Source organism: Myotis myotis, unplaced genomic scaffold (genome assembly GCF_014108235.1).
Source record: "Myotis myotis isolate mMyoMyo1 unplaced genomic scaffold, mMyoMyo1.p scaffold_m19_p_10, whole genome shotgun sequence".
NCBI classification, from domain to species: Eukaryota; Metazoa; Chordata; class Mammalia; order Chiroptera; family Vespertilionidae; genus Myotis; species Myotis myotis.
In genome coordinates, this window is record NW_023416314.1 from 305,988 (window position 1) to 331,807 (window position 25,820).

The following is a 25,820-nucleotide window of genomic DNA, read 5'->3' on the forward strand; positions in this document are numbered from 1 at the left end:
TCCCCCCCCCCCCCCCCCCCCCCGCCTCCCGGAGCCACTGCCGCTCCCCGCCTGGGGTAAGTGTGCATGAAAGGGGCGGTAGGAGCCCCACACCCCAACATCTTAAGGGGTCCCCCGGCCCTCATTGCCTTTGAACCTAGGACCGAAGGACGCGCACAGAGCCCTGAGCGGTGGGAGCGTTTAATAGCAGGGCGGCCGCCGCTGGGACCCTGAGCGCACGGCCCCTGTGGGGAGAGGAGCGCAGGGCTGTGGCGCAGCACCCACGGGAGAGGAAGGGGCTGCGGGGACCCTGGGCGTCCTCACAAGGCACGAAGGCAAGGGTGGAGCCCCCCAGCACATCTGGACAGCACCCCTGGCAGGGCAGACAGTAGAAGTGCGCCCCCTGGTGGCAGAGGCTCCTCGGGAGGAGAGAGGGGCCAGGTAAGCGGTGGTGCCACAGGGCAATTCAGCCACGGAAATGCCACGTCCTCGTCCTTCCGCCCCTTGGCGAGGAGGCGTGCCTCGTGGCCCTGGACACTCCGACGTGGGCGGACGGGCTGGACAAGCTCCCGGAGGGCGCGGGACGGCTGTGCCAGTCCTTGCCTCCAGCCGCGCAGGAGTCTTCACCGAGCAGCAGGGCCAGGCAGGGGGCCACGGCGGGCAGGGGCTCGGGGAGAGGGCCGCCGGCCAGGCGCCTGCAGCCCATCTCAGCTGCCAGGGCCCCCCAGCCGCTCCAGGAGCGCCGTGACCTCGCCCTCCACGTGCAGCAGCTGGGCCTTGCGCCATGGGTTCAGGGTGGCGCCTCGGTTATCTTCCAGGTCCCGCAGCAAGAGTTGGAGATGGCGCCGGACCCGGGCCCGATCCCAGTTGTGGAGGTTCCGCTGGACTTCACTGAGGATCACCGACCAGTACCGCGACACTGCTGTGCCCTCTGTCAGTGACACCACCACCCGGGCACGGCCCTCCGCCGCGTCCCCCAAGTCCCGCAGCAACTGGCGGCCCTCGGAGCTGAGCTCGTTGAAGTAGAGGCTGGCGGGAGAGAGCAGAGGCGGTGCCATCAGCAGGGCTCTGAGAGGGAGGGGCAGAGGGTGGGAGCGGACAGAGGGGGGGGGGGCTCACAGCTCAGCCACCGCTGTGTAATACGATGGGTGTGTCTTCAATGAGCCCGAGCCGGAGTGTGGTGGCCCACGGGAGGCAGGGATGCCTGCAGAATTTAGTGGGACCAGGGACTAGGAAGGGGCCACCAGGAGCCCAGGACAAATGGGGGAAGGAGAGCAGGGAAGGGTTGGCTCCAGGTGGGTTGACATCACTCCGAGCCAGGCAGAGAGGCCAGGCCCCTCACTCGGGGCAGGAACATTGGAGGAGAAGCAGCTCGGGCTGGGGGCTGGGCAGGGGCAAGACTCACTGCAGCAGCTGCAGGGAGGGGTGCTCCCAGGCCGCCTTGGCCACAGCCAGGGCCGCGGTGTCACCGGCGCCGTTGTAGGCCACGTTCAGCTCCTGGAGCCGCTGGTTGTGCTGCAGCTGGGCAGCCAGCAGCTCCAGGCCCTCGTCCCCGAGGCCCGTGTGCAGCAGGGACAGGTGTGTCAGGGAGGTGTTTCCCGCCAGGCCCTCCACCAGCGAGGCCACCCCTGCAGCCGTCAGCGGGTTGTTGGACAGCCTGCAGCCACAAGCACCCCAAGGTTACAAGGGCCTGTGGGAGAGACCCCGTGCTTGGGCCCAAAGGGTGCAACCTGGGGTGGAGACCAGCCTGGACACAGAACTGCAGGCCCAGGAGGGAGGGTGGAGACTAGCAGGGGTGGTACCTGCAGAAGAGGGAGAGGGCAGGAGCTGGCTTCTCTCCGCACCTCCTCTCTCCTCTCCCCTTGCTGACTCCCTTTCCCCTCTTCCCTCACCTCCTCCCTGGAGCCCGGAGCCCGCTGCCCCATCCTTCTTGCCCCCCTCCTTTCTCTTTCCTCATTCGCCTCCCCTCACTTCAACCAGGAATCGGAAGCCCAGAAGTCTGGTTCCTAGTAAGTCAGTCAACTCTGGGAGCATCGACGGAGTGCCCAGCGTAAGGTCATCCTTGTGAGGCAACACACATCCCGGGATCAGTGGCTCTGTCACCAAGCCACTGGCCTGGGCTCCATTCCAACCCCTTTCCCAGGCTGACTTTAGTCCCATGAGAGGCTCTCTTAGCACCTGTTGCTGGTGGCATCTCACCCCATCCGCCCTCCTGCTTGTCCTGGACCTGGAGTGGGCCTGTGCCAGGCGTGTTGAGGTGGAGCACACCCCTGACCTCAGCTGGCCACCAGCATGGCCGGTCCTCCCGCAGCCCCCCCACCCAGGCGCTCACCGCAGGGTGGTGACTTGGCACTGGTCGTGCAGCAGCAGCTCTCGGAGGTCCCTGCAGGCCTCCGGGCCCAGGCTGTTGAGCTGCAAGCTGGAGCAGAGGGTGGCCCGATGGGAGGGAGAAACCAGAGAAGTTGAGCCGAGGCTGGCCATCCACTGGCCTGTCTCCCCATCCTGCCTCTGCAGTCCACACCTGTCCTCCCTCCTACTGCTCATCCCCCCTCCACCCACACCCACACCCACACCCACACCCCCACCCCCATCCGGCCCGTGGCCCTTCCTCAGTGCCCCTGGTCTCCCTGGCACCTCCTCCTCCCACCTCTGCCCCGCCAGCCTCTCCTCTTCATGCCCGAGCACAAGGTCCTCACCCCAGCTTCCGGGCGCGCAAGAGGACGGGCATGAGCGTGCGCAGCCCAGCGGGGTCCAGCTGGCAAGAGGCCAAGTTCACCTCGTCCAGGGCATGCCTGCCGCTGCCCAGGACAGCTGCCACCACCGTGCACTTGAGGGGTGTCATGCGCACGCCCGCCAGGTCGAGCCGGCGCAGGGAGCCGAGCACCTCGGCAGAGAAGCGCTGGTTCTGGAACTCGTAGTGGAAGAAGAGCTGGTCCAGGAGCTCCGAGGGGGGCAGCGCCCGCCGGCCCAGCTTGCCCAGCTTCTTCTTGATGGCCTGGGCATTCTCCAGGGCGTCCAGGTTCTTGATGGGGCAGCCCAGCTGGGCCAGCATGGCCCGGTTCTGGGCAGAGAGCAGCCCCCCCATGAACATGGGGAAGAGCTCGAAGACCTCGTCCTCGGGGGCCTCGTCGGGGTGGCGCCGGGGGCCCTCCATGCCCAGGATGCTGGCGCCCATCTGGTCCAGGACGTCATCGTTGTTGTAATCCTCCTCTCGGAACATCTCCAGCACCATGGCCTGGGCCACCGCCTCGCGGTTCTTCCCCACCACTCGCCCGAACACGCGTGGGACCACCTGGGAGAGGAAGAGGGCAGGGGCTGCGGCCTCTGCGTGCCGGCTCCCCGCCTGCCCCAGCCGGGCGTCCCTCCTGCACTCGCAGCGTGGTCTGTCTGGTCACATGACTGCCTGGCTGCGACGCCTCCCGGGGCTCCCACTGCCTGCACAGAATAGGAAACTGTTCATAACGGGGCCCCATGTGATCTGCCCGGAGTCCTCCCTCAGCCCGCGTTCTCATGCCCCCCAGACACACATTCTTCTTCCCAGCCCCGTGCATGTCCAGCCCAGGAGGTGGTGGGAAGGAAGCCGCAGATAGCGTGCAGTTAGTGTGGAGCCGCTGGTATTATAACTACATCCCCATCTTCAGCATCATCCTCAGAGCAATGACGACTGATGTCACGTCCCTCCTACGTCAGCCGGCATCACTGGTCCCTGCCAACCTCATCACAGGCGTCGCACCCTCACCCACGCTGCTTCCCTCTCCAATGCTGAGGTTTCTCCCCTCCAAAGCTCTCTCCTCTTCAGAGGTGCTCCGCCGAGTCTCTCTGGGGACCCTCAGGGACCAGCGCGGCTGCCCCCCTGCACAGAGGCTTCCTTACCCGAGGCCAGGCCCCGGACACTCGGCGCCCGGCACTGGGCTGTGCCGGCCCTGACCGTGCGTGCTCATTCCATGGTGATGCTGACGGGTCTGTGTTCAGACCGCACGATGAGAAAACGCAGAAACCTGGGGTTCTATTAACTGGTTTTTCTTAGAATCTAGCACAGCGCCTGGCACACGGCAGGCACGCAAATATTCACTGAAGGGAGGAATGTTGGGGATGTCTGCAGCCCCACCGCTCGTCCCTGCAATTGTTCCAAAAGGACAGGAGGCCCTTGCTCGGGGTGCCACCAGGGGTGCTATGGCACCTCCTCTAAAGTATGGTTTTATTTTTTTCACTTTTTCCAGGCGAGGCTCCGGCCATGGAGGGTAGTGCTCTTGTACTGACCCTAATCTGGTGTTGGGATAAGGAAATGTTCCCCTCGGGTCGTGAAGAAGCAGATGGAAATGCCCTCTGCTAGGCAGGCCTCCCTCTGAGCGTGGGGCTAAGAATCCTGACTCTACAGTGGAGGGGTGCTGAGCCCTCCAGGGGACCAGTCTCCCACTGCAGTCGGTGAGGCAAGCACATCCTCGAAGGGTGGGCAGCCCCAGCTGTTACCGCCCGTCTGAGGAGATGGTGTGAGAAGGGGCGGGCGGCTGAGCCTGTTTTTATGTTTAAAAATTAAATAGCATCCTCACTATGCAAATGGATGCGTTTCGCCCTCCCATCAGGCAATGCGACAGATTCTATCATCCCCATTGCAGAGATAAGGATGAAGTGAGTCGGAGGAATGGTGGCATGAGCGATCCCCTTGGCCTCTCCCCCTGAAACCTCAACAAGTTAACCAACTATAATTCAACAAAAGCCCCTGCTCAACGCAGACGCAGCCTGAGAGACCCTCGCCATGAACTTCTAAAGGTGGGCAACCAGGCCCGGCCAGCGCAGCTCAGTGGTTGAGCGTGGACCTATGAACCAGGAGGTCACAGTTGGATTCCTGGTCAGGGCACACACCCAGGTAGTGGGCTCAATCCCCAGTGTGGGGCGTACAGGAGGCAGCCAATCAATGGTTTTCTCTCATCATTGATGTGTCTCTCTCTCTCTCCCTCTCCTTCCTCTCTGAAATCAACAAAAATATATTTAAAAAAATAATAATAAAGGTGGGCAACCAGGAATGAACAGGGAGATGAGAAGGGAGGAAAATGCAGATGGAGCCGCAGACACAGCCCCTGCAGGTGGGAGCTCGCTGCTCGGCCTGGAAAAGAGAGGAAGTGGGCAGTAGCAGGCATTTCCTTCTGCTGGGAGGAGCGGGCAGCCGGGCAGGGCCAGTGGAGCGAGTGACTGAGCCAGCAGACGCCTCACAGAGCACAGGTTTCTGCCCTGCGACTCCCCACAGTTGGGCCAGGTGGTGGTGTTTCAGACAAAGAAACGGAACCACAGAGCCCCGCTGCCACTTGGACTCCCAGTACTCGTCTCCCGGTGCCCTTGGAGTTGGGTCCAGGAGCATATTATCTGCAGACCAAGAGCTGCTACAGTAGAGCCGCTGTTTCCCTCTGTGACTGATCCCCAGGGGGGTGCTTAGAATGGGACCCTACGGAGGTCAGGGGTCACCATTACAGTAAGGGCAAAACAAACACCACCTCCAAGCAGCACCGCTGCACTGTCTTTGGAAGCCATGGAGTTCAAGACTGGGAGATCACAGAGGTAAAAAATATTGCGATCCAGCGCCATCTACTGGAAAATAATAGAAAGACCTCTGCAGAGAAAGGGGCTATTGGGTATTAATAAGACAGATATAAAGGTACCAGTAGAGCCGAAACCGGTTTGGCTCAGTGGCTAGAGCGTCGGCCTGCGGACGGAAAGGTCCCAGGTTCGATTCTGGTCAAGGGTTGCAGGCACATCCCCAGTGGGAGGTGTGCAGGAGGCAGCTGATCGGTGTTTCTCTCTCATGGATGTGTTTCTGGCTATCTCTCTCCCTTCTATCTCTCTCCCTTCCTCTCTGTAAAAAAAATCAATAAAATATATTTAAAAAAATAAAAAGAAAGAAAAGGTACCAGTAGAGGCAAAGGAGAACAGCAAATACCATCACCACGGTGACGAGGATGGTCAGACAGGAAAGGAAAAATCCCCAGAAAGCTGGAACACATGGAATGTGACATAAATGACACAGATTAGACAGGCAATTCAATGCACTCAGAAAACAAATCAATGAACAAAACAAGTACTTTACCAAAGAGATTGAAACTTTAAAAAAGGATCAATGTGGTTCTGTGGTTCAGTGGTTGAGCGTCAAACCATGAGTCAGGAGGTCATGGTTCTATACTCGGTCAGGATACATGCCCAGGTTGCCAGCTCAATCCCCAGTAGGGGGTGTGAAAGAGACAGTCAATCAGTGATTCTCTCTCATCATTGATGTTTCTATCTCTCCCTCTCCCTCTCATTTCTCTCTTTCTAAAATCAATAAAAAAAAATTTAAGAAAAAAAATAATCAGAAATCCTGGAAATGAAGCATGCAATTAAGGAGATTAAACGTAAACTACTTGCCCTAGCAGGTTTGGCTCAGAGGATAGCGTCAGCTTGCAGACTGAAGCATCCGGGTTTGATTCCAGCCAAGGGCACATGCCCAGATTACAGGCTTGATCCACAGTGGGGGTCTCTATCCCTCTCCCTTCCTCTCTGAAATCAATAAAAATATATTCCTATTTTATTATTATTATTTTTTTAAATATATTTTATTGATTTTTATTGAGAGGAAGGGAGAGAGATAGTTAGAAACGTCGATGGAAGAGAAACATCGATCAGCCGCCTCCTGCACATCTCCCACTGGGGATGTGCCCGCAACCCAGGTACATGCCCTTGACCGGAACCGAACCCGGGACCCCTCAGTCCGCAGGCCGACGCTCCATCCACTGAGCCAAACCGGTTTCGGCAGAGAATATGTACATATTTTAAAAGTGAACTACTAAACACAGAAAACAGAGCCAACCAGACGGAGGAAAGAATTAGTGATATCAAGATAGGAATCTAGGAATGACGCAGAAGAAAGAAGACAGACCTGACCATAAAGAAAAATGGCTCAATGGGTAGAGCGTTGGCCTGAGGACTGAAAGGTCCCGGGTTCGATTCTGGTCAAGGGCACATTCCTGGGTTGCAGGCTCGATCCCCAGTGTGGGGCGTGCAGGAGGCAGCCAATCAATGACTCACTCATTGATGTTTCCATCTCTCTCTCCCTCTCCTTTCCTTTCCGAAATCAATAAAAAAAAATATTAAAAAGAAAAGTGAAAGAGCTCTATGAGAACTCTCTGACTCCATCAGAAAAAGCAATATTACATTCAAATATATCCCACGTTCAGAGAACCAAGATGGCGGCATAGGTTAATGCCGGAGTTTGCTGCCTCGAACAACCACTTCAAAAGTGAAACTAAAAGACGGAACGGACATCACCCAGAACCACAGGAACGCTGGCTGAGTGGAAGTCCTACAACTAGGAGGAAAGAGAAACGCATACGGACACTCAGAGGAGGCGCAGTGCTGAAGTCAAATTCTGAGGTGTGGAGTGCGCGGAGCGGGCTGGCGGCGGAGGGCGCGGTTGGCGTTTTCAATCGGGAGGGAGTCGCAGACTCTGAGCTCCAGATCCGGGCGAGTCTTTAGGGACCCAGACTCAAACGGGAGAAGCGGGACTGTCTGGCTTCGGTCGGAGCAAGTGCAGCTTTCTCTCCGAGGTTTGCAGCGGTTGCTGGGACTCAGAGAGGCAGAGCCCCTGGGGACAGGACTGAGAGCCGCCATAACTGCTCTCTCGGGCCCACCCTGTTGATCCTGTGCGACCCGCCCCGCCCAAGCCCTGCACAGAGGCATTTGCCGGATAGCCTCAGGCAAACGCCAGATCAGCACCTCCCTAGAGGACAGAAGTTCTCTCACTGCAGACACAGCTGATTCTCACAGCCACTTGGCCTGGAGGTCAAATCCCCCCTAGTATTAGCTACAACAATCAAGGCTTACCTATAAGACTGCGCACAAAGACCACAAGGGGGTGCACCAAGAAAGCATAACAAAATGCGGAGACAAAGAAACAGGACAAAATTGTCAATGGAAGATATAGAGTTCAGAACCACACTTTTAAGGTCTCTCAAGAACTGTCTAGAAGCCACCGATAAACTTAATGAGATCCTCGAGAAATCTAATGAGACCCTCGATGTTGTGATAAAGAACCAACTAGAAATTAAGCATACACCGACTGAAATAAGGAATACTATACAGACTCCCAACAACAGACCAGAGGAGCTCAAGAATCAAGTCAAAGATTTGAAATGCGAAGAAGCAAAAAACAGCCAACTGGAAAAGCAAAATGAAAAAAGAATCCGAAAATATGAAGATAGTGTAAGGAGCCTCTGGGACAGCTTCAAGCATACCAACATCAGAATTATAGGGGTGCCAAAAGATGAGAGAGAGCAAGATATTGAAAACCTATTTGAAGAAATAATGACAGAAAACTTCCCCTACCTAGTGAAAGAAATAGACTTACAGATCCAAGAAGCGCAGAGAACCCCAAACAAAAAGAATCCAAAGAGGACCACACCAAGACACATCATAATTAAAATGCCAAGAGCAAAAGACAAAGAGAGAATCTTAAAAGCAGCAAGAGAAAGAAAATCAGTTACCTACAAGGGAATACCCATACGACTGTCAGCTGATTTCTCAACAGAAACTTTGCAGGCCAGAAGGGAGTGGCAAGAAATATTCAAAGTGATGAATACCAAGAACCTACAACCAAGATTACTTTATCCAGCAAAGCTATCATTCAGAAGTGAAGGTCAGATAAAGAGCTTCACAGATAAGGAAAAGCTAAAGGAGTTCATCACCACCAAACCAGGATTATATGAAATGCTGAAAGGTATCCTTTAAGAAGAGGAAGAAGAAGAAAAAGGTAAAGATACAAATTATGAACAACAAATATGCATCTATCAACAAGTGAATCTAAGAATCAAGTGAATAAATAATCTGATGAACAGAATGAACTGGTGATTATAATAGAATCAGGGACATAGAAAGGGAATGGACTGACTATTCTTGGGGGGGAAAGGGGTGTGGGAGATGCGGGAAGTGACTGGACAAAAATCGTGCACCTATGGATGAGGACAGTGGGTGGGGAGTGAGGGCGGAGGGTGGGGCGGGAACTGGGAGGAGGGGAGTTATGGGGGCGGAAAAGAGGAACAAATGTAATAATCTGAACAATAAAGATTTAATTAAAACTGAAAAAAACAACAAAAAAAAACAACAAAAGACAAACAAACAAACAAAAAAAGAAAGAAAGAAAAGAAAAAGCAATATTAGAATAATTCTGGAAGAGGAAGAGGGGAATGGAGAGTCTATTTAAACAAACAGTGGGTGAGAACTTCCCAACCTATGGCAAGAACTGAATCCTTGAATCCAAGAAGCAAACAAAACCCTGGTTACCTCAATCCAAAGAGGCCCTCTCCAAGGCACTTTATATTAAAACTGTCAAAAATCAGTGACAATGAAAAACTTCTTAAAACAGCCAGGAAAAAGAAGGAAGGGACCTACAAAGGAAAACCCATCAGAACTTTATCTGACTTCTCAGCAGAAACTCTACAAGCCAGAAGAGAGTGGAACCAAATATTAAAATGTCTGAAAGAGAAATTACCAGCCATGAATAATATATCCAGCAAAATAATCCTTTAAATATGAAGGAGAAATAAACACGACCCCAGACATAGAGAAGCTGAGGGATTTTATCACCAGAAAAACCTTCATTGCAGGAAAAACTCAAGGGAGTTACTCTACCTGAAACAAAGAACATATATTTAAATATATTTTTTAAAAAACTTCTGGGAGCCCTGACTGGTTTAACTCAGTGGATAGCATCGGCCTGCAGACTGAAGGATCCCAGGTTCAATTCTGGTCAGGGGCATGTGCCTTGGTTGTGGGTGCATCCCCAGTAGGGGGCGTGCAGGAGGCAGCTGATCGATGTTTCTCTCTCATCGATGTTTCTGGCTCTCTATCCCTCTCCCTTCCTCTCTGTGAAAAGTCAATAAAATATATGAGAAAAAAAAAACAAAACTTCTGGGATGCAGCAAAAGCAGTAATAAGAGGGAAGTTCAAATCATTACAAGCCTATTCAAGAAATAAGAGAAATCCCAAGTAAATAACCTAACTTCACATCTTAAAGAACTATAAAAAGAAGAATAAAAGCAACCCAAAGTCAGCAGAAAAAAGGAAATAATAAAAATTAGAGTAGACACCAATAGTGAACTTTCAGAAAGAGAGATTATAAAAACAATCCCGTTTACCATCGCACCAAAAAAATTAAGCTCCCTAGGAATAAACTTAACTAAAGAGGTAAAAGACCTCTGCTCAGAAAACTACAGGACGTTGAAAAAAGAGATAGAGGAAGACATAAAGAGATGGAAAAACATACCATGTTCTTGGATTGGTAGAATCAACATCATTAAAATGTCCATACTGCCCAAAGCACTCTATAAATTCAACGCACTTCCCATTAAAATACCAATGGCATATTTTCACAGACCTAGAACGTACTCTCCAAAAATTCATCTGGAATAAAAAACGACCCCGAATAGCTGCAGCGATCCTGAGAAAGAACAAAGTAGGTGGGATCTCAATACCAGATATCAAGCTGTATTACAAAGCCACTGTTCTCAAAACTGCCTGGTACTGGCACAAGAACAGACATATAGATCAATGGAATAGAATAGAGAGCCCAGAAATCAGCCCTATCCAATACGCTCAATTAATATTTGACAAAGGAGGCAAGAACATACAATGGAGTCAAGATAGTCTCTTCAATAAATGGTGTTGGGAAAATTGGACAGATACATGCAAAAAAATGAAACTAGACCACCAACTTACACCATACACAAAAATAAACTCAAAATGGATAAAGGACTTAAATATACGATGGGAAACCATACAAATACTAGAAAAATCCAAAGGCAACAAAATCTCAGACATATGCCGAAGCAATTTCTTCACCGATACAGCTCCTAGCGCATTGGAAACTAAAGAGAAAATAAACAAATGGGACTACATCAAAATAAAAAGCTTCTGCACAGCAAAAGAAACCATCAACAAAACAACAAGAAAACCCACTGTGTGGGAAAACATATTTGCCAATGTCATATCTGATAAGGGCCTAATCTCCAAAATTTATAGGGAACTCATACAACTTAACAAAAGGAAGATAAACAATCCAATCAAAAAATGGGCAAAGGATCTAAATAGACACCTTTCAAAAGAGGACATTCAGAAAGCCAAGAGACATATGAAAACATGCTCAAAGTCACTAATCATCCGAGAGATGCAAATCAAAACAACAATGAGGTACCATCTCACACCTGTCAGACTGGCTATCATCAACAAATCAACAAACGACAAGTGCTGGAGAGGATGTGGAGAAAAAGGAACACTTGTGCACTGCTGGTGGGAATGCAGACTGGTGCAGCCACTATGGAAGACAGTATGGAGTTTCCTCAAAAAACTACAAATGGAACTCCCATTTGACCCTGTGATCCCACTTCTAGGAATATATCCCAGGAAACCAGAAACACCAATCAGAAAGGATATATGCACCCCTATGTTCATAGCAGCACAATTCACCATAGCTAAGATCTGGAAACAGCCTAAGTGCCCATCAGCAGATGAATGGATTAGAAAACTGTGGTACATCTACACGATGGAATACTATGCTGCTATAAAAAAGAAGGAACTCTTACCATTTGCAACAGCATGGATGGAACTGGAGAGCATTATGCTAAGTGAAATAAGCCAGTCAATGAAGGAAAAATACCACATGATGTCACTCATTTCTGGATAATAAAGACCATTATAAACTTATGAACAAAAATAGATACAGAGGCAGAGCTGCCTCGAACAGACTGTCAAACTACAGCAGGAAGGCCGGGGAGGGTGGGAGGGCAGGAGGGGGGTGGGTAAGAGATCAACCAAAGGACTTGTATGCATGCATATAAGCATAACCAATGGACATAAGACACTGGGGGGTAGGGGAGGCCAGGGGAGTGTCATGGGCGGGGGGAAAAAAAGGAGACATATGTAATACTTTTTTGTAATACTTTAAACAATAAAAAAAAAATTAGAGTAGAATGGAATGAAATAGAGAACAGAAAGACTATACAAAAAAATTAATAAAATGAAGAGCTGTTTTGTTTTGTTTTTAAGATTAATAAAATTGACAAACCCCCTGGCTAGATTCACTAAGGCAGTGGTTCTCAACCTCTGGCCCTTGAAATACAGTTCCTCATGTTGTGACCCAACCATAAAATTATTTTCATTGCCACTTCATAACTGCAATGTTGCTACTGTTATAATTCGTAATGTAAATATCTGATATGCAGGATGGTCTTAGGCGACCCCTGTGAAAGGGTCGTTCGACGGCCAAAGGGTTCGCAACCCACAGGTTGAGAACCACTGCACTAAGGAAAAAAGCGAAAAGATCCATATAAACAAAATCGGAAATGAGAGAAGTCACCACAGACATCACAGATATACAAAGGATCATGCTAGACTATTATGAAAGATTATATGCCACCAAATTCAATAACCTTCCAGAAATAGGGGCTAGGAGCAGAGGTGTGGAAGAAAACCATCTTAGAACTGTAGGGTTGTTATTAAAGTCCCTGCACCCTCAGCACAATTCACAATAGCTAAGACCTGGAAACAGCCCAAGGGCCCATCAGCAGACGAGCGGATAACAAGCTGGGGTACATTTACGCCATGGAACACTGTGCAGCAGTAAAAGAGAAGGGTCTCTTACCCTGTGAGGCAGCATGGAGGGGCCTGGAGAGTATCATGCTGAGTGACAGAAGTCAGTCAGAGAAAGACAAGTGTCACTGATCTCACTCACATGTGGAATCTAATCAACAAAATAAACTGATGGACAGAGGGGACCCAGAGACATGGAAGCAGGGAACAGAGTGCGGAATCTCAGAGGGAAGGCGGGGGAGGCTGGGTGGGTGGGAGGTGATCAACCAGGGACCATGGACACAGACAATGGGCTGGTGAAGGTCTGGAGGGGGGGCAGGGGTGAACTGGAGGGGAGCAATGGGAGGGAAAGGGGGACATATGTAATACTTTTAACAATAAAGATTTTAAAAATAAATAAATAAATAAAGTCCCTGCATCCTCAAATTCCCCTCCCAGCCTGTGGCTTCTCTCCGCCCTTCTTAACGCCCCAGTCCCACTAAAGCCACACTGACCTGGCTGGGACAGCTCAGTGGTGGGCATTGATTCCCTGTCAGGGCACATGCTCAGAATGCGGGCTAGGTCCCCAGGGTGGGGCGAGCAGGAGGCAGCCTATCAATGCTTCTCTCTCCCTTTCCCTTCCTCTCTCAAAGCAATAAAATAAAATAAAATATAAAGTAAAATATAAAATAAAATAAAGCCACATTGCCCAAATCTGAAACCAGAGCCGAAGGAAGGGCTCCGGGCTCTGCAGGAGCAGCCCTTTCCTTCCGGGAGGGAAGCAGGAGGCCGCTGGGGGCCGCGCTGGTGTTACCTTCAGCAGGTTAAAGAGCACGGGCAGGATCCGCAGCGGCAGCAGCTTGGCCACGATGCCCAGGACCAGGCTGACGTCCTCCCCGACGCGGCCCGCCAGCTCGGCCACGTCCTTGCCCACCCGCTGCAGCGTGGTCTTGCGCAAGCCCAGCACAATGTAGAGGGCGGCCAGGTACTCCTGCATGGCCGGCACGGTGAACACGAAGGTGCCGGGGTGCCCCGGCTCCACGCACGGGGCCAGGAAGAAGCGCAGGGCGTCCCCGCGGAAGATGTGCAGCAGCTGGAACTCCTCCTCCGTGCGGACGCCCGCCTCCAGGCAGCCGCGCACGTCCTCCTCGGAGAAGCGGGTCTGGCGGGAGGACACCCCCTCGTAGGCCAGCTTGCCCATGGTCCGGGCGGCGTAGGCCATCAGCGACAGCTGCGCGGGGTCGCCGCTGGCCAGCACCTCCCCGCCGAAGTTGAGGCGCAGGAAGCTGGTGTAGATGCCGGTGAGGGTCTGGCCGGCCGGGGTGGGCGCGTGCAGGAAGTGCAGGGTGGCGCACACCAGCCAGCAGTAGGAGGGCAGGAAGCAGGCGGCCGTGATCTGGTGGTGACCCTCCAGGTTCCGGGACAGCATCTCCACTAGGCTGTCCCGCTGCGCCGCCGTGGCCGGGACGCCCGCACCCCCGGCGCCGGGCCCGCAGTCCGGCTGGTGGAGGCGCAGCTGGAAGTAGAGCTTCTGCAGGTTGGTGTCGGAGAAGCCGCAGATCTCGCCGTAGCGGCCCACGTACTTGCTGGGGATGCGGCCCACGGCGGAGGGCCGGGTGGTCACCAGGATGCTGGCCTGGAAGAGCAGAGGCGGGGGTCAGAGAGCCCTTATAGCCCGGGAGCGCCTGAGGACCGAGTGTCCCAGGGTGGGAATGACGGCGACTGTAATGAGGATAACTAACCATGGCCGCGCACCTGCTAGGAGCCCGCGCACTGTGCGCACAGCGTCCACCAGCACAACTAAGAAGAAAAACCAGAAAGAAGTGTGGCAAGTTGGTGACTTGTTCAAAGACACACAGCTGGGAGGTGGTGGGGCCAGGATGTGAACTCGCCCAGGGCCTCTCCCCCCAATCAATATGCTAGCCTAGCCTGGCTGGTGTGGCTCAGGGGTTGAGCATCGACCTATGAACCAGGAGGTCACGGTTGGATTCCGGTCAGGGCACAGGCCCAGGTTGTGGGCTTGGCCCCCGGTGTAGAGTGTGCAGGAAGCAGCAGATCAATGAGTCTCTCATCACTGATGTTTCTCTCTCTCTCTCCCTCTATGAAATCAATAAAAATACATATTTTAACCATGCAGGCCGAAGACACAGAAACTCGTAGGTGGCAAATCAGGGACAGAGAGGCAGGCAGGGGGGCACCCACCTCGGGCAGCATGTATTTGCGCAGCAGGTTGACGAGGATGGCAGCCGGCGCCGCTGGCTCCTGGGGGTCACTGCAGAGCCCCGTGCCTGCCAGCCGGAAGTCCAGGTTGAGCCGCTCCAAGCCATGGAGCACAAACAGCAGGCGAGAGCCCGCTGCGGCCATCAGAGGCAGAACCTCCTTCAGGGCCGTGTAGCGCCGGGCCACCAGCTGGCACAAGGAGGCCGGGGCCAGGCCCAGGGACGACAGGTCCTCACAGGAGAAGGGAATGAGCAGCTCGAAGGCTGGCAGCCGCCCGTAGCACCAGTCCAGCACCATCTTGCGCACCAGTGTGCTCTTGCCGGTGCCCACGGTGCCATACAGGACCACCGTCTGCACCTGGCACCCACAGGCGTCCGGGTCAAAGAGCTGAGACAGGGCCAGGGGGGGGCGCGTGGCCGGGGGTGGCTGCGAAGGGGAACGAAGCTCCGAAGGCGGGCGAAGCAGCTCATCGGGGGCACTCTCACGGACCACGGGGTCCACATGCACCGTGTCTAGTGCGAAGGTCGGGCCGAACTGGCGCTCTTCCCGGGGCAGCCGGCTGAACCACTCAGCCAGGTTCCGGCGGTGCTGCTGGATGGCCTCTGGATGGGAAGGCAGAGGGAATGGGCTGGGAAACGGGGCAGGTGGAGTGGGGGAGGGTCAGGCTGCAGAGTCAGACAGCACAGAAGGTGCTGGCGCTCAGATGGTGCCATGCATCCCTCAAAAGACAGTCTAGAAAGGTGGAACCCTGGGGCAGAAAGTGGGGAGCCAGGGGATGAGGGATGCTGAGCCTGGGTTCACTGGCTTCACAATGAGATTAAAGGGAAATCTTTTTCCAACTGCTAGACCCAGTGTGTTAAAGGCAGGGATGGCACCTCCTTCCCAGGGCTTTGCACATGTGTGCATTGCAGGAGCGCTGTAGGAAGGGATGCACGGACAGATGGGTGATGGGTGAGGGCGGTGGGTCCTCCATGCCTCTCTCCCTGCCTGCTTCTCCCCCAGACCCCTCCCCCGACCCCCACCCGGGATCCCCGCCAGCCCCTCCCCTCAGGCTGGCCAAGGAACCAATCTCTTTACCAGCAGCAGAGATGCTCCGTAACACCGGTCCATGCCTCCCTGGCGGGGGAACACTGCCCACTGAGCTTCCATAGTGATGGGTAAAGGCCCTGGGAGCAAGGAGAAGGGATGAGCTGGGGCTTGCTGCTGAGCTCAGTCCCTGCACAAGCGTGGAGCCCATGCCTGTTTGGAATGAGGAACTTCTGGCTTCCTGAGACCCAGGCCCAGACCTGGACACCCAAGTTAAGACTCTGACTCTCACCCCTGCCAGAGACTGAGGTCTCACCCCTCGCCCTCCAGCCCCCCACAGCTGCCTGTCTGGAACTCAGGAATTCAGCCTGGTCCCTGCCAGACTCCACCCACCTCCCACAGATCCACCCACTGGTTGACCACCGTGACTTGTGCTGTAAATAATACAAGGCAACTTCCTCTTAAGCCTGGTGCTCTCTCCCAGTCCTGACCCTTCCCAGGCTCCTCGGCTATGCCCAGGTATATTCTAAGGCAGTGGTTCTCAACCTTCCTGATGCCGCGACCCTTTAATACAGTTCCTCACGTTGTGGTGACCCCCAACCATAAAATTATTTTCGTTGCTACTTCATATCTGTAATGTTGCTACTGTTATGAATCGTAATGTAAATATCTGATATGCAGGATGTATTTTCATTGTTACAAATGGAACATAATTAAAGCATAGTGATTAATCACAAAAACAATATGTAATTATATATGTGTTTTCCAATGGTCTTAGGCGACCCCTGTGAAAGGGTCGTTCGACCCCCAAAGGGGTCTCGACCCACAGGTTGGCGACCCACAGGTTGAGAATCACTGTTCTAAGGTATGACACCAAGGCCTCACCTAGGGGGGCCAAGGGAACACCCGCCTTTAAGGGCCCAATTCCTGTGGATCATCCAGGGGATATTTTCATCTGCAGAGACAAGAGAGAAGGAAGAAATAGCATCCAGATCCCACCCATATTTCCCCACCAAGACACAGACCCATGTCTATCTCAAACCCCCCTTATTTGCTCTTACACGTCATGTACCACCCTCTGTAGCAGCTATGATGCAATTTTATATTCTACCCTGTGACCACTGGATTAACATTCATTTCCACCACCACCCCACCACAAGAGCAGGATCACATCTTTTTTTTACACAATTATATACTTGGCACACAGCAGGCACTCAAAAAATATTTGTTGGCCCTAGCCGGTGGTTAGAGTGTCGGCCTGCACATCAGATGGTCGTGGGTTAGATTCCTGGTCAAAGGCGCATACCTTGGGTTGCAGGTTCCCCAGCCCCAGTTGGGTGCGTGCAAGAGGCAACCAATCGATGTGTCTCTCTCATGTCAATGTTTCTCTTTCTCTCTCTCTCTCTCTCTCCCTACCTTCCCTCCCTTATACTCTCTATAGAAATCAATGGAAAAATATTATTGGTGAGGACTAAAATATATATATTTGTTGAATACAAAATGAAATCAGACAAGTGTTCCTGGACTTATTTAGCTACAGGAACCCTCACCTAGGCTGACTCTCCTATTTCAGGATGAGAAAAAGGAAGCTGAGAGAGATGAGGTGACTTGCCCAAGGCCAACAGATAGTGAACCCCAGAGCTGGGACTCGCACCCCTGGCGTCTGAATCCCTGCCCTCTTGGAGGCACCATCTGGACTCAAAAGGAAGCAAGAGGCAGAAACAGAAACCCCTGCTGCCCACTTACCTGCTGGCTGGGGTGCTCTTGCCAGGCCAGGCCCCCAAAAGGCCCAGGGCAGATGGCGACTCCACCTCATGGTAGAAGAGACAGTCCAAGCCAGGGGTTGGCACACCACCTTCTATCCTGTTCCCCTGTAAAAAGAATGGTGTGAATGGACCGCGCTTGCCCTTCCCTCTCCCGCCTCCTTGTGCAGCCAAGGAAAGTCCTTCTCCTCAGGAAAGCATGAGCCTTTCCTGAAATGTCAGAATTGCCACAGCCCTGGCCTGGCCTTCAGAACTCCTCCCTCTTCCACATCCCCCACCTGAGTGATCCGTTTTATCTCCTACATCCTAGTGCCTCTCCCCTGGGGCTTCAGGAAGGTCTTTCTCCTGAGTTTCACCCTAGTGAATGGCCAATGTAGGGGTCCTTTTTTTGGCTTGACTGCCAGCAAGCTCAGATGAGTCCTGTGTTCATTTCCAGTGTTTTTTCTAAGCCAACCTTTTTCAGTAATAATTTTCTACTCTTCTCTGCATTCCCTCCCCCCAGGTATCAGGTCCTTTTAGCTGAGTTTTCACAGTTTATGACTTTATCTTCTCTGTGACATTTATGTATGCTGCCTTTGAGGCTGGCCTAAATAATAAATAAATAAAATAAATTAAAAAAAAAATAATAATAATAATAATAAATAAATAAGGGGAACCAAGATGGCAGCATAGGTAAATGCTGGTACTCACCATCTCCCACAACCACATCAAAATTACAATTAGCCCTAGCCAGTTTGGCTCAATGGATATTGTCAACCTGCCAACTGAAGGGTCCCAAGTTCAATGCTGGTCAAGGGCTCATGCCTGGGTTGGGTTGTGGGCTCAGTCCCCACTGAGGGATGTGCAGAAGGCAGATAATCAATGATTCTCTCTCATCATTGATGTTTCTATCTTCCTCTCCCTTCCTCTCTGAAATAAATTAAATTTTTTTTTAAATTTACAACTAAAATACAGAACAACCATGATTCAGAACTGCCTGAAACCTGGCTGAATGGAAGTCCTACAATTAGAGAAGAAGAAAGTGCTTTGAGACTGATAGAAGGGGTGGAGGTACAGAATGAGCTGGTCTGGCACCCATGTATGGCATTTTTTTAATCGGGAGGGATAGCTCCAAGGCATCCTGTGAGAAGCAGGGGGCCTGAGCCCCACACCATACCCCCGGCCCAGAGTTCCAGAGCTGGGAAGAGAAGTCCCCATAACTTCAGGCTGTAAAAACCAGCAGGGATTGTGGCTGAGTAACACGGAGGTTGCTGGAGTCCCAGGTGCTCCTATTAAAGGGCCCAGATATTAACTTACATGCTCTGCTTCCTCTGAGCTCCAGAGCCCGGCAGCGGCTTTAGGGGAATCCAGAGACATAAGGGGAGGAACTGGACTGTCTGGCAATGGGGCAGGAACTCAGAAGCAGCTTTCTCCAAGACAGGGGTGCTCACAGGGGTCACTGTTCCTATGCTGGGACCTCCCCAGTTGTAGAGCTGACTAGAAGCCATATTTGAGTCTCCATCAGCCTGGTGTACACTGTTTGCTCCATCCTAGTGACTCCCTGAGACCCCACCCCATCCAATTTTCAGCCCCACCCACGCAGTTTGGAGCTGCTTTTCCATATGAATGGCCTGTCCTAGCTCAGGCTTCAGACATTGCTAAAATCTCTTAAACAAGCAGCAGCTGGAGTCAGCATGCCCCAAACCTATCAATAAAAGACCAAAGACCCAGCACTGGCACCAGCCTGCCTTGCTTCATAGCTGGGCCTCACAAGCCCAATACAAGTAGCAGTCATCTGCAGATCTCTCTGCAGCTCCTACTGGGTAGCCCCAGGAAGTGGCTGACTTTGCACCTCCCAGGAGGTCCCAGAGCCAGTGTACCTGGTGGACAGCTTCAGACCATAGCAGATTACAACTCTACACATCCACAGTGACACACTCAATAGGCAGACTCAGTGAGCACCAAAGCCCAACTGAAGCAAGTCCTGCTCCACAGGGGTGTCTCCTGCACAGCAGCTCTTCCATTGTAGACTCAGTTGGTCCTCACAATCAATTGGTCTGGGGGCCAATTCCCCTCAGGGACACTTGCCAACAGCAATCAAGGCTCAACTACAAGACTGTGAACACAGCTCACACAGGAACACACCTAGAGTGCCCAGCTCAGGTGACTGAGGAGGCTGAGCCACTGCACCCTACAGGACACCTACTACACAAGGCCACTCTACCAATTCCAGAAGACAGCTTCAAGCGTACCAACATTCGCATTATGGGGGTGCCAGAAGGAGAAGAAAGAGAGCAAGATGTTGAAAACCTATTTGAAGAAATAATGACAGAAAACGTCCCCTACCTGGTGAAAGAAATAGACTTAAAGTTCAGAAAGCACAACGAATCCTAAACAAGAGGACCCAAAGAGGCCCACACCAAGACACATCATAATTAAAATGTCAAGGGCTAAAGACAAAGAGAGAATCTTAAAAGCAGCAAGAGAAAAGTAGTTAGTTACCTACAAGAGAGTACCCATATGACTGTCAGCTGATTTCTCAACAGAAACTTTGCAGGCCAGAAGGGAATGGCAAGAAATATTCAAAGTGATGAATAGCAATGACCTACCACCACGATTACTCTACCCAGCAAAGTTATCATTTAGAATTGAAGGTCCAATAAAGATCTTCACAGACAAAAAAAAAAGCTAAAGGAGTCCATCACCACCAAACCAATATTATATGAAATGTTGGAGGGTATTCTTTAAGAAAAAGAAAAGAAGAAGAAAAATATGAACAATAAAATGGTAATGAATACATATCTACCAATAACTGAATCAAAAAATAAAAATAAATGAACAAGAAATCTAATGAGCAAAATAAACAGATGAATAAAGTAGAATCAAGAGGCATGGAACAGATTGATTAATCTCAAAGAGAAGGGGGATGGGCGGGGATGGGAAGAGATTAACCAAAGGTCTTATATGCATATATGCATTACCTGTGGACACAGGCAATAGGATGGTGAAGGACTGGGATGGGGAAAGAACAGAGTAGAGGGGGGCAATGGGGAGGTAATAGGGGGACATCTGTAATACTCTCAACAATGAAGGTTTAAACAAATAAAAAATAAGTTAATGAGCCCTAATCAGTTTGGCTCAGTGGATAGAGCTCAGCCTGTGGAATGAAAGGTCCCAGGTTCGATTCCGGTCAAGGGCATGTACCTTGGTTTCGGGCACATCCCCAGTAGGAGGTGTGCAGGAGGCAGCTGATCGATGTTTCTCTCTCATCGATGTTTCTAACTCTCTATCCCTCTCCCTTCCTCTCTGTAAAAAATCAATAAAATATATTTTAAAAAATAAGTTGGAGAAACCAAGATGGCGGCATAGGTAAACACCGGAGTTTGCTGTCTCGAACAACCACTTCAAAAATACAACTAAAAGACGGAACGGACATCATCCAGAACCACAGGAAGGCTGGCTGAGTGGAAATTCTACAACTAGAAGGAAAGAGAGAAGCATACCGAGACTCAGAGGAGGCGCAGTATGGAAGTAAAATACTAAGGTGCGGAGGTGCATGCAGAGCGGGCTGGCGGCTGAGGGCGTGGTTGTCGTTTTCAATCAGGAGGAAGTCTCAGGCTCTGAGCTCCAGTTCCAGGCGAGTCTCCAGGGACCCAGACTCATACGGGAGAAGCAGGACTGTCTGGCATCGGTCAGAACCCGAGGGCAGCTTTCTCTCCGAGGGGCTTGCAGCGATTACCGGGACACTGAGATGCAGAGCCTCTCAGGGCAAGACTGAGAGCAGCCATAACTGTTAACCCCGCCCTGTTGATCCTGTGGGACCTGCCCCGCCCAAGCCCTGCAGGGAGGCTTTTCCTGGATAGCCTCAGGCAAAGGCTAGATTAGCACCTCCCTAGAGATCCAGGAGCCAGGAAACCCAGAGGTCAGAGTGGGACCATCCAGTTTGCAGCTCCGTGGAACCATAAAGGACACACTCAGGGGGCAGACTCAGTGAGCACCAAAGCCCCATTTAAGCAAGTCTTTCCCCAGAGGGGTGTCTCCAGCACAGAAGTTCTCCCACTGCAGACACAGCTGATTCTCACAGCCAATTGGCCTGGAGGTCAATTCCTCCCAGCGATAACTACAACAATCAAGGCTTAACTACAACAAGACTGTGCACAAAGCCCACAAGGGGGTGCACCAAGAGTGTCTACCTCAGGTAATTGGGACACTTAGCACAGAAAGTCACTCTATTGACACAGCGAAGCATAAAAAATGCCAAGACAAAGAAACAGGACACAAATGACAGAAATGGAGGACAGCAAACTGCTGGATATAGAGTTCAAAACCACATTTTTAAGGTCTTTAAAGAACTGTCTAGAAGCCGCTGATAAATTTAGTAAGGCCCTCAAAAAGACTGGTGAAACCCCCGATAAATGTAGTGAGATCCTCAAGAAAACTAATGAGACCCTCAATGTTGTGATAAAGGAACAACTAGAAATTAAGCATACACTGACTGAAATAAAGAATATTATACAGACTCCCAACAGCAGACTAGAGGATCGCAAGAATCAAGTCAAAGATTTGAAATATGAAGAAGCAAAAAACACCCAACTGGAAAAGGAAAATGAAAAAAGAATCCGAAAATACGAAGATAGTGTAAGGAGCCATTGGGACAGCTTCAAGCGTACCAACATCAGAATTATAGGGGTGCCAGAAGAAGAGAGAAAGCAAGATACTGAAAACCTATTTGAAGAAATAATGACAGAAAACTTCCCCTACCTGGTGAAAGAAATAGACTTCCAAGTCCAGGAAGCTCAGAGAACCCCAAACAAAAGGAATCCAAAGAGGACCACACCAAGACACATCAAAATTAAAATGCCAAGAGCAAAAGACAAAGAGAGAATCTTAAAAGCAGCAAGAGAAAGAAACTCAGTTACCTACAAGGGAGTACCCATACGACTGTCAGCTGATTTCTCATCAGAAACTTTGCAGGCCAGAAGTCAGTGGCAAGAAATATTCAAAGTGATGAATACCAAGAACCTACAACCAATATTACTTTATCCAGCAAAGCTATCATTCAGAAGTGAAGGTCAGATAAAGAGCTTCACAGATAAGGAAAAGCTAAAGGATTTCATCACCACCAAACCAGGATTATATGAAATACTGAAAGGTATCCTTTAAGAAGAGGAAGAAGAAGAAAAAGGTAAAGATACAAATTATGAACAACAAATACACATCTACCAACAAGTGAATCTAAAAATCAAGTGAATAAATAATCTGATGAACAGTATGAACTGGTGATTATAATAGAATCAGGGACATAGAAAGGGAATGGACTGACTATTCTTGGGGGGAAAGGGGTGTGGGGGGTGTGGGAAGAGATTGGACAATAATCGTGCACCTATGGATGAGGACAGTGGGTGGGGAATGAGGGCGGAGGGTGGGGCAGGAACTGGGTGGAGGGGAGTTATGGTGGGAAAAAAGAGGAACCAATGTAATAATCTGAACAATAAAGATTTAATTAAAAAAATAAGTTAATGAACTTCCTACTTGACATCTCCAAGTATCCTGCCAATACTTGAAACTTCACACATGGAAAACAAAACTCCTCATTCCCCTCCCCTTTCAGTGACTTCACTGCAAACCTTCCCATTCACGATTTACACTAGAAATCTGACTTCTTTGTCTGCAAATCCCCCCTCCCTCCTTTACAGTGGAAACAGGCTTTGCCAGCCTGTTCTGATTGCATTATCCCTACTGTCCCTGTGTGAATGCAGACCTTCTGCAGACTTCCGGGGACCCCTCCCCCTTACTGGCCTCTCTTCAGTCTCATATCATTCCAACCCCTCATCCCAGACACCAATCAGCTCCCTGAAACCCTAGGTTATAAATAGAGCACAAACACCTGGCCCACACCAACTGTTTTTGAGTTTGCCCCAACCCGCACCTCACTTTCCAGGTTCATTGAATTCTTGCTGGCACCTTCCTGTGTTCATACACTTTCTCCAGATTGGAATGACCTCTTTCCCCCGTCAGCATCCTCCCCAATCTTTTAAGACCCTGCCCACAGGTCCTGTCTCCCGGAAAGTCGCTCCTGGTTCCTCTAGGCTCCCTGACGCGGAGCCAGCTGCTCTTTGGCATCTGATTTCCAGAGACATGGCTCCTCACCGGCAGGGCACACTTAGGGGCACTGGCTGCGCCAGGCCCACCGCCGGTGGGGCCAACCAGTGGTGACCCGGGCGGTGGAGGGGGCCTGAGAGAGGCCCTGGAAAGCCGAGGAAAGCTGGGAAACTAGCTCGGGGTGATCCAATCAGACCCAGGGCCACGACTCAAGCGGGGACTCGCAGAAGCCGGGAAGGGCAATGCTCCCAAGATCACCCCGGGTCGGGGCAGCGAGAAAAGGAGGGGACTCGGCAGGGGAAGTGCAAGGGCTGAGCTCCCCAGACCAGCGCTCCTCCCCCAAACTGGGTCCCAATAGCCTCCCAGTTCCCGCGGCTTCGGACCGGGAACAGAGCCGGCCCGGAAGCCCACCCACCGCTCGGCGGAGCAGCGTCGTCCTCCGGCCCGAACTCCAACGACGCTTGCGCAGCCCCGCCCGCCCCGCCCAGGCCACGCCCCGCCCGGCCACGCCCCGCGCGCCCAGGGGCCCGGGGTCCCGCCGTCCGCCAGCGTCTCCCACTGGCGCCGGTCCCCGGCGTCCTGCCCGCCCGCCTGGCATCGGGCCCTGGCGGCGGGCACGGGAGAGGGCGAGGCCAGGCGACCCAGGTCCTCGGTCCTGGGGGCCGGCGGACGGCGGCGGGACCGGCGCCCGGAGAGCAGGCTCGGGGCGGGGACGGCTCCCCGCGCGCCCCGGCCCCGCCCTCCGGTCTTCCCCCGGGCGGCCCGGCTGCTAGGACTGCCTCCGCAGGCTGCAAGCGCCAGGCCACCCAGGGGCCTCACCGACCACCTCCCGGGAGGGCTGGTTGTTTTGCCCATTTTACAGCCGGAGGAGCCGCGGCATGGAAGGGGGCAAGGACTCGCGCAGGTGAGCCCGACTGGGAAGCGAGAGTCAGAACCAGAATCGGGTCGCGCCTCCCTGGGCGCCCCGCCGCGCCGAGGCGGTCCTCCCTCTGGCCTCTTCTCCAAGTCCGCAGCCTACCTCCCGGCAGAGGCCCCGTCAAGCGCTCGTTGGCGCCTTCCTTCCGCACCTGGCGCTGCAGACCAGACCTCTGCGCGGCTTCCGGTCCCTTGGGTCAAGGAAGGAGGACGAAAGGGGCCAGAGCAGCCGCGTCCACCCCAACCTGCGCGGCTTGTGTGGCACCCAGTCACGGCCTAGCCCTGGAGCTTCCTGGTCCTCAGAGCCCCACCCGCTCCCATGCAGGACACACCCCGGGCCTGTCGTGATGGAGGAGCCACCCACCACCACAGCAGGGCATGCCCACATGCAAGCACGCGCGGCCAGTGTGCACGAACAGGTGTCACTGGGGAGCGCATGGGCTCCTGGGGCAGGGCTGTGTGGTCGCCACCCTTCAGGTAGCCCAGCGGTTCCCAGCGTGGGGCACACGCCCCACAGGGGCACAATTTGATAGTTAAGGGGGCAATTCGAAAATAAGTTATTAACAGTGAATTTTTTCATTTCTTATGGTTCTAGGGGCCTCATATACAGTATATAAATATATGTTTTGACATATTTATGCATTTCAGTTCTCTATTATGTTTTGAAACTTCATTTTCTATTTTTTCATATCACTTCATTTTTTTTTTCAATAATTTCTTAGTAATTTCTTCCTCAGTACTTCAACTGTCCTTTTGTTCTTTTATTTTTCTCTTTTATGGATGCCCTGTTTTTTGGAAGCTTGTTTAGACCAAGTTAATGGCCTTTTAGGCTTCCTGCACGTGAATAGCTCACTTTTTGAATGAGAATTGTATGTCACGGGGGCATCAGGATTTTAGAGGCGCTTAGGTGGGGCATGGCCAGAAGAAGGCTGGGAACCACTGGTCTAGACCGAAGGCAGTGCTGATGAACACATGGTATTGGGGTGGTGCTGAACAAGGGGTGCAGGGACCATACAGACTCCAGCAGCTCCCCTCCAGGGGCCCAGATGATGGTCCTTCAGAGGAGACAGGGGCTTAGGAAAGTCCTGGGGATGGGGGGGCATTAACTGCCTCTGGCAGAGGAGAATACTGCTGAGCTGGATTCTAAGAAATAAGTCCAGGCCCTACCAGCTTGGCTCAGTGGATGGAGCATCAGACCGAAGGGTCCTGGGTTCGATTCCAGTCAAAGGCTCCTCCCCAGCCCCGGCCCTG

At 52.1% G+C, this 25,820-nt stretch overlaps 1 protein-coding gene across 3 annotated transcripts; it reads right to left on the minus strand.

Annotated features, from left to right (window-relative positions):
- Window positions 1-45: 45 nt before the first annotated feature.
- On the minus strand, window positions 46-24,976 carry NLRX1 (NLR family member X1). 3 transcript variants are annotated; one of them, XM_036324030.1, is made up of 10 exons: window positions 24,722-24,976; window positions 17,557-17,681; window positions 16,696-16,765; window positions 15,862-15,950; window positions 14,767-15,386; window positions 13,379-14,200; window positions 2,676-3,271; window positions 2,312-2,398; window positions 1,385-1,636; window positions 46-1,008 (listed from the first exon to the last, which is right to left on the minus strand). In XM_036324030.1, the coding sequence occupies exons 2-10, from the start codon at window positions 17,624-17,626 to the stop codon at window positions 687-689; spliced, it is 2,928 nt and encodes a 975-aa protein (XP_036179923.1). In that variant the 5' UTR covers window positions 17,627-17,681; window positions 24,722-24,976; the 3' UTR covers window positions 46-686. The 3 variants fall into 3 exon arrangements, with proteins under 3 accessions (XP_036179923.1, XP_036179921.1, XP_036179922.1); XM_036324028.1 differs by having other exon boundaries at window positions 24,673-24,976; XM_036324029.1 differs by lacking the exon at window positions 24,722-24,976 and adding an exon at window positions 24,070-24,117.
- Window positions 24,977-25,820: the final 844 nt, after the last annotated feature.

Coding starts and splice junctions, on each gene's coding strand:
- NLRX1 (XM_036324030.1), bottom strand. CDS start 17,626: ATGAGGTGGAGTCGCCATCTGCCCTGGGCCTTTTGGGGGCCTGGCCTG. Junction 15,951..16,695: donor TGTTCCCTTGGCCCCCCTAG/GTGAGGCCTTGG, acceptor CCTTGCTCCCAG/GGCCTTTACCCATCACTATG. Junction 14,201..14,766: donor GCAAATACATGCTGCCCGAG/GTGGGTGCCCCC, acceptor CTGCTCTTCCAG/GCCAGCATCCTGGTGACCAC.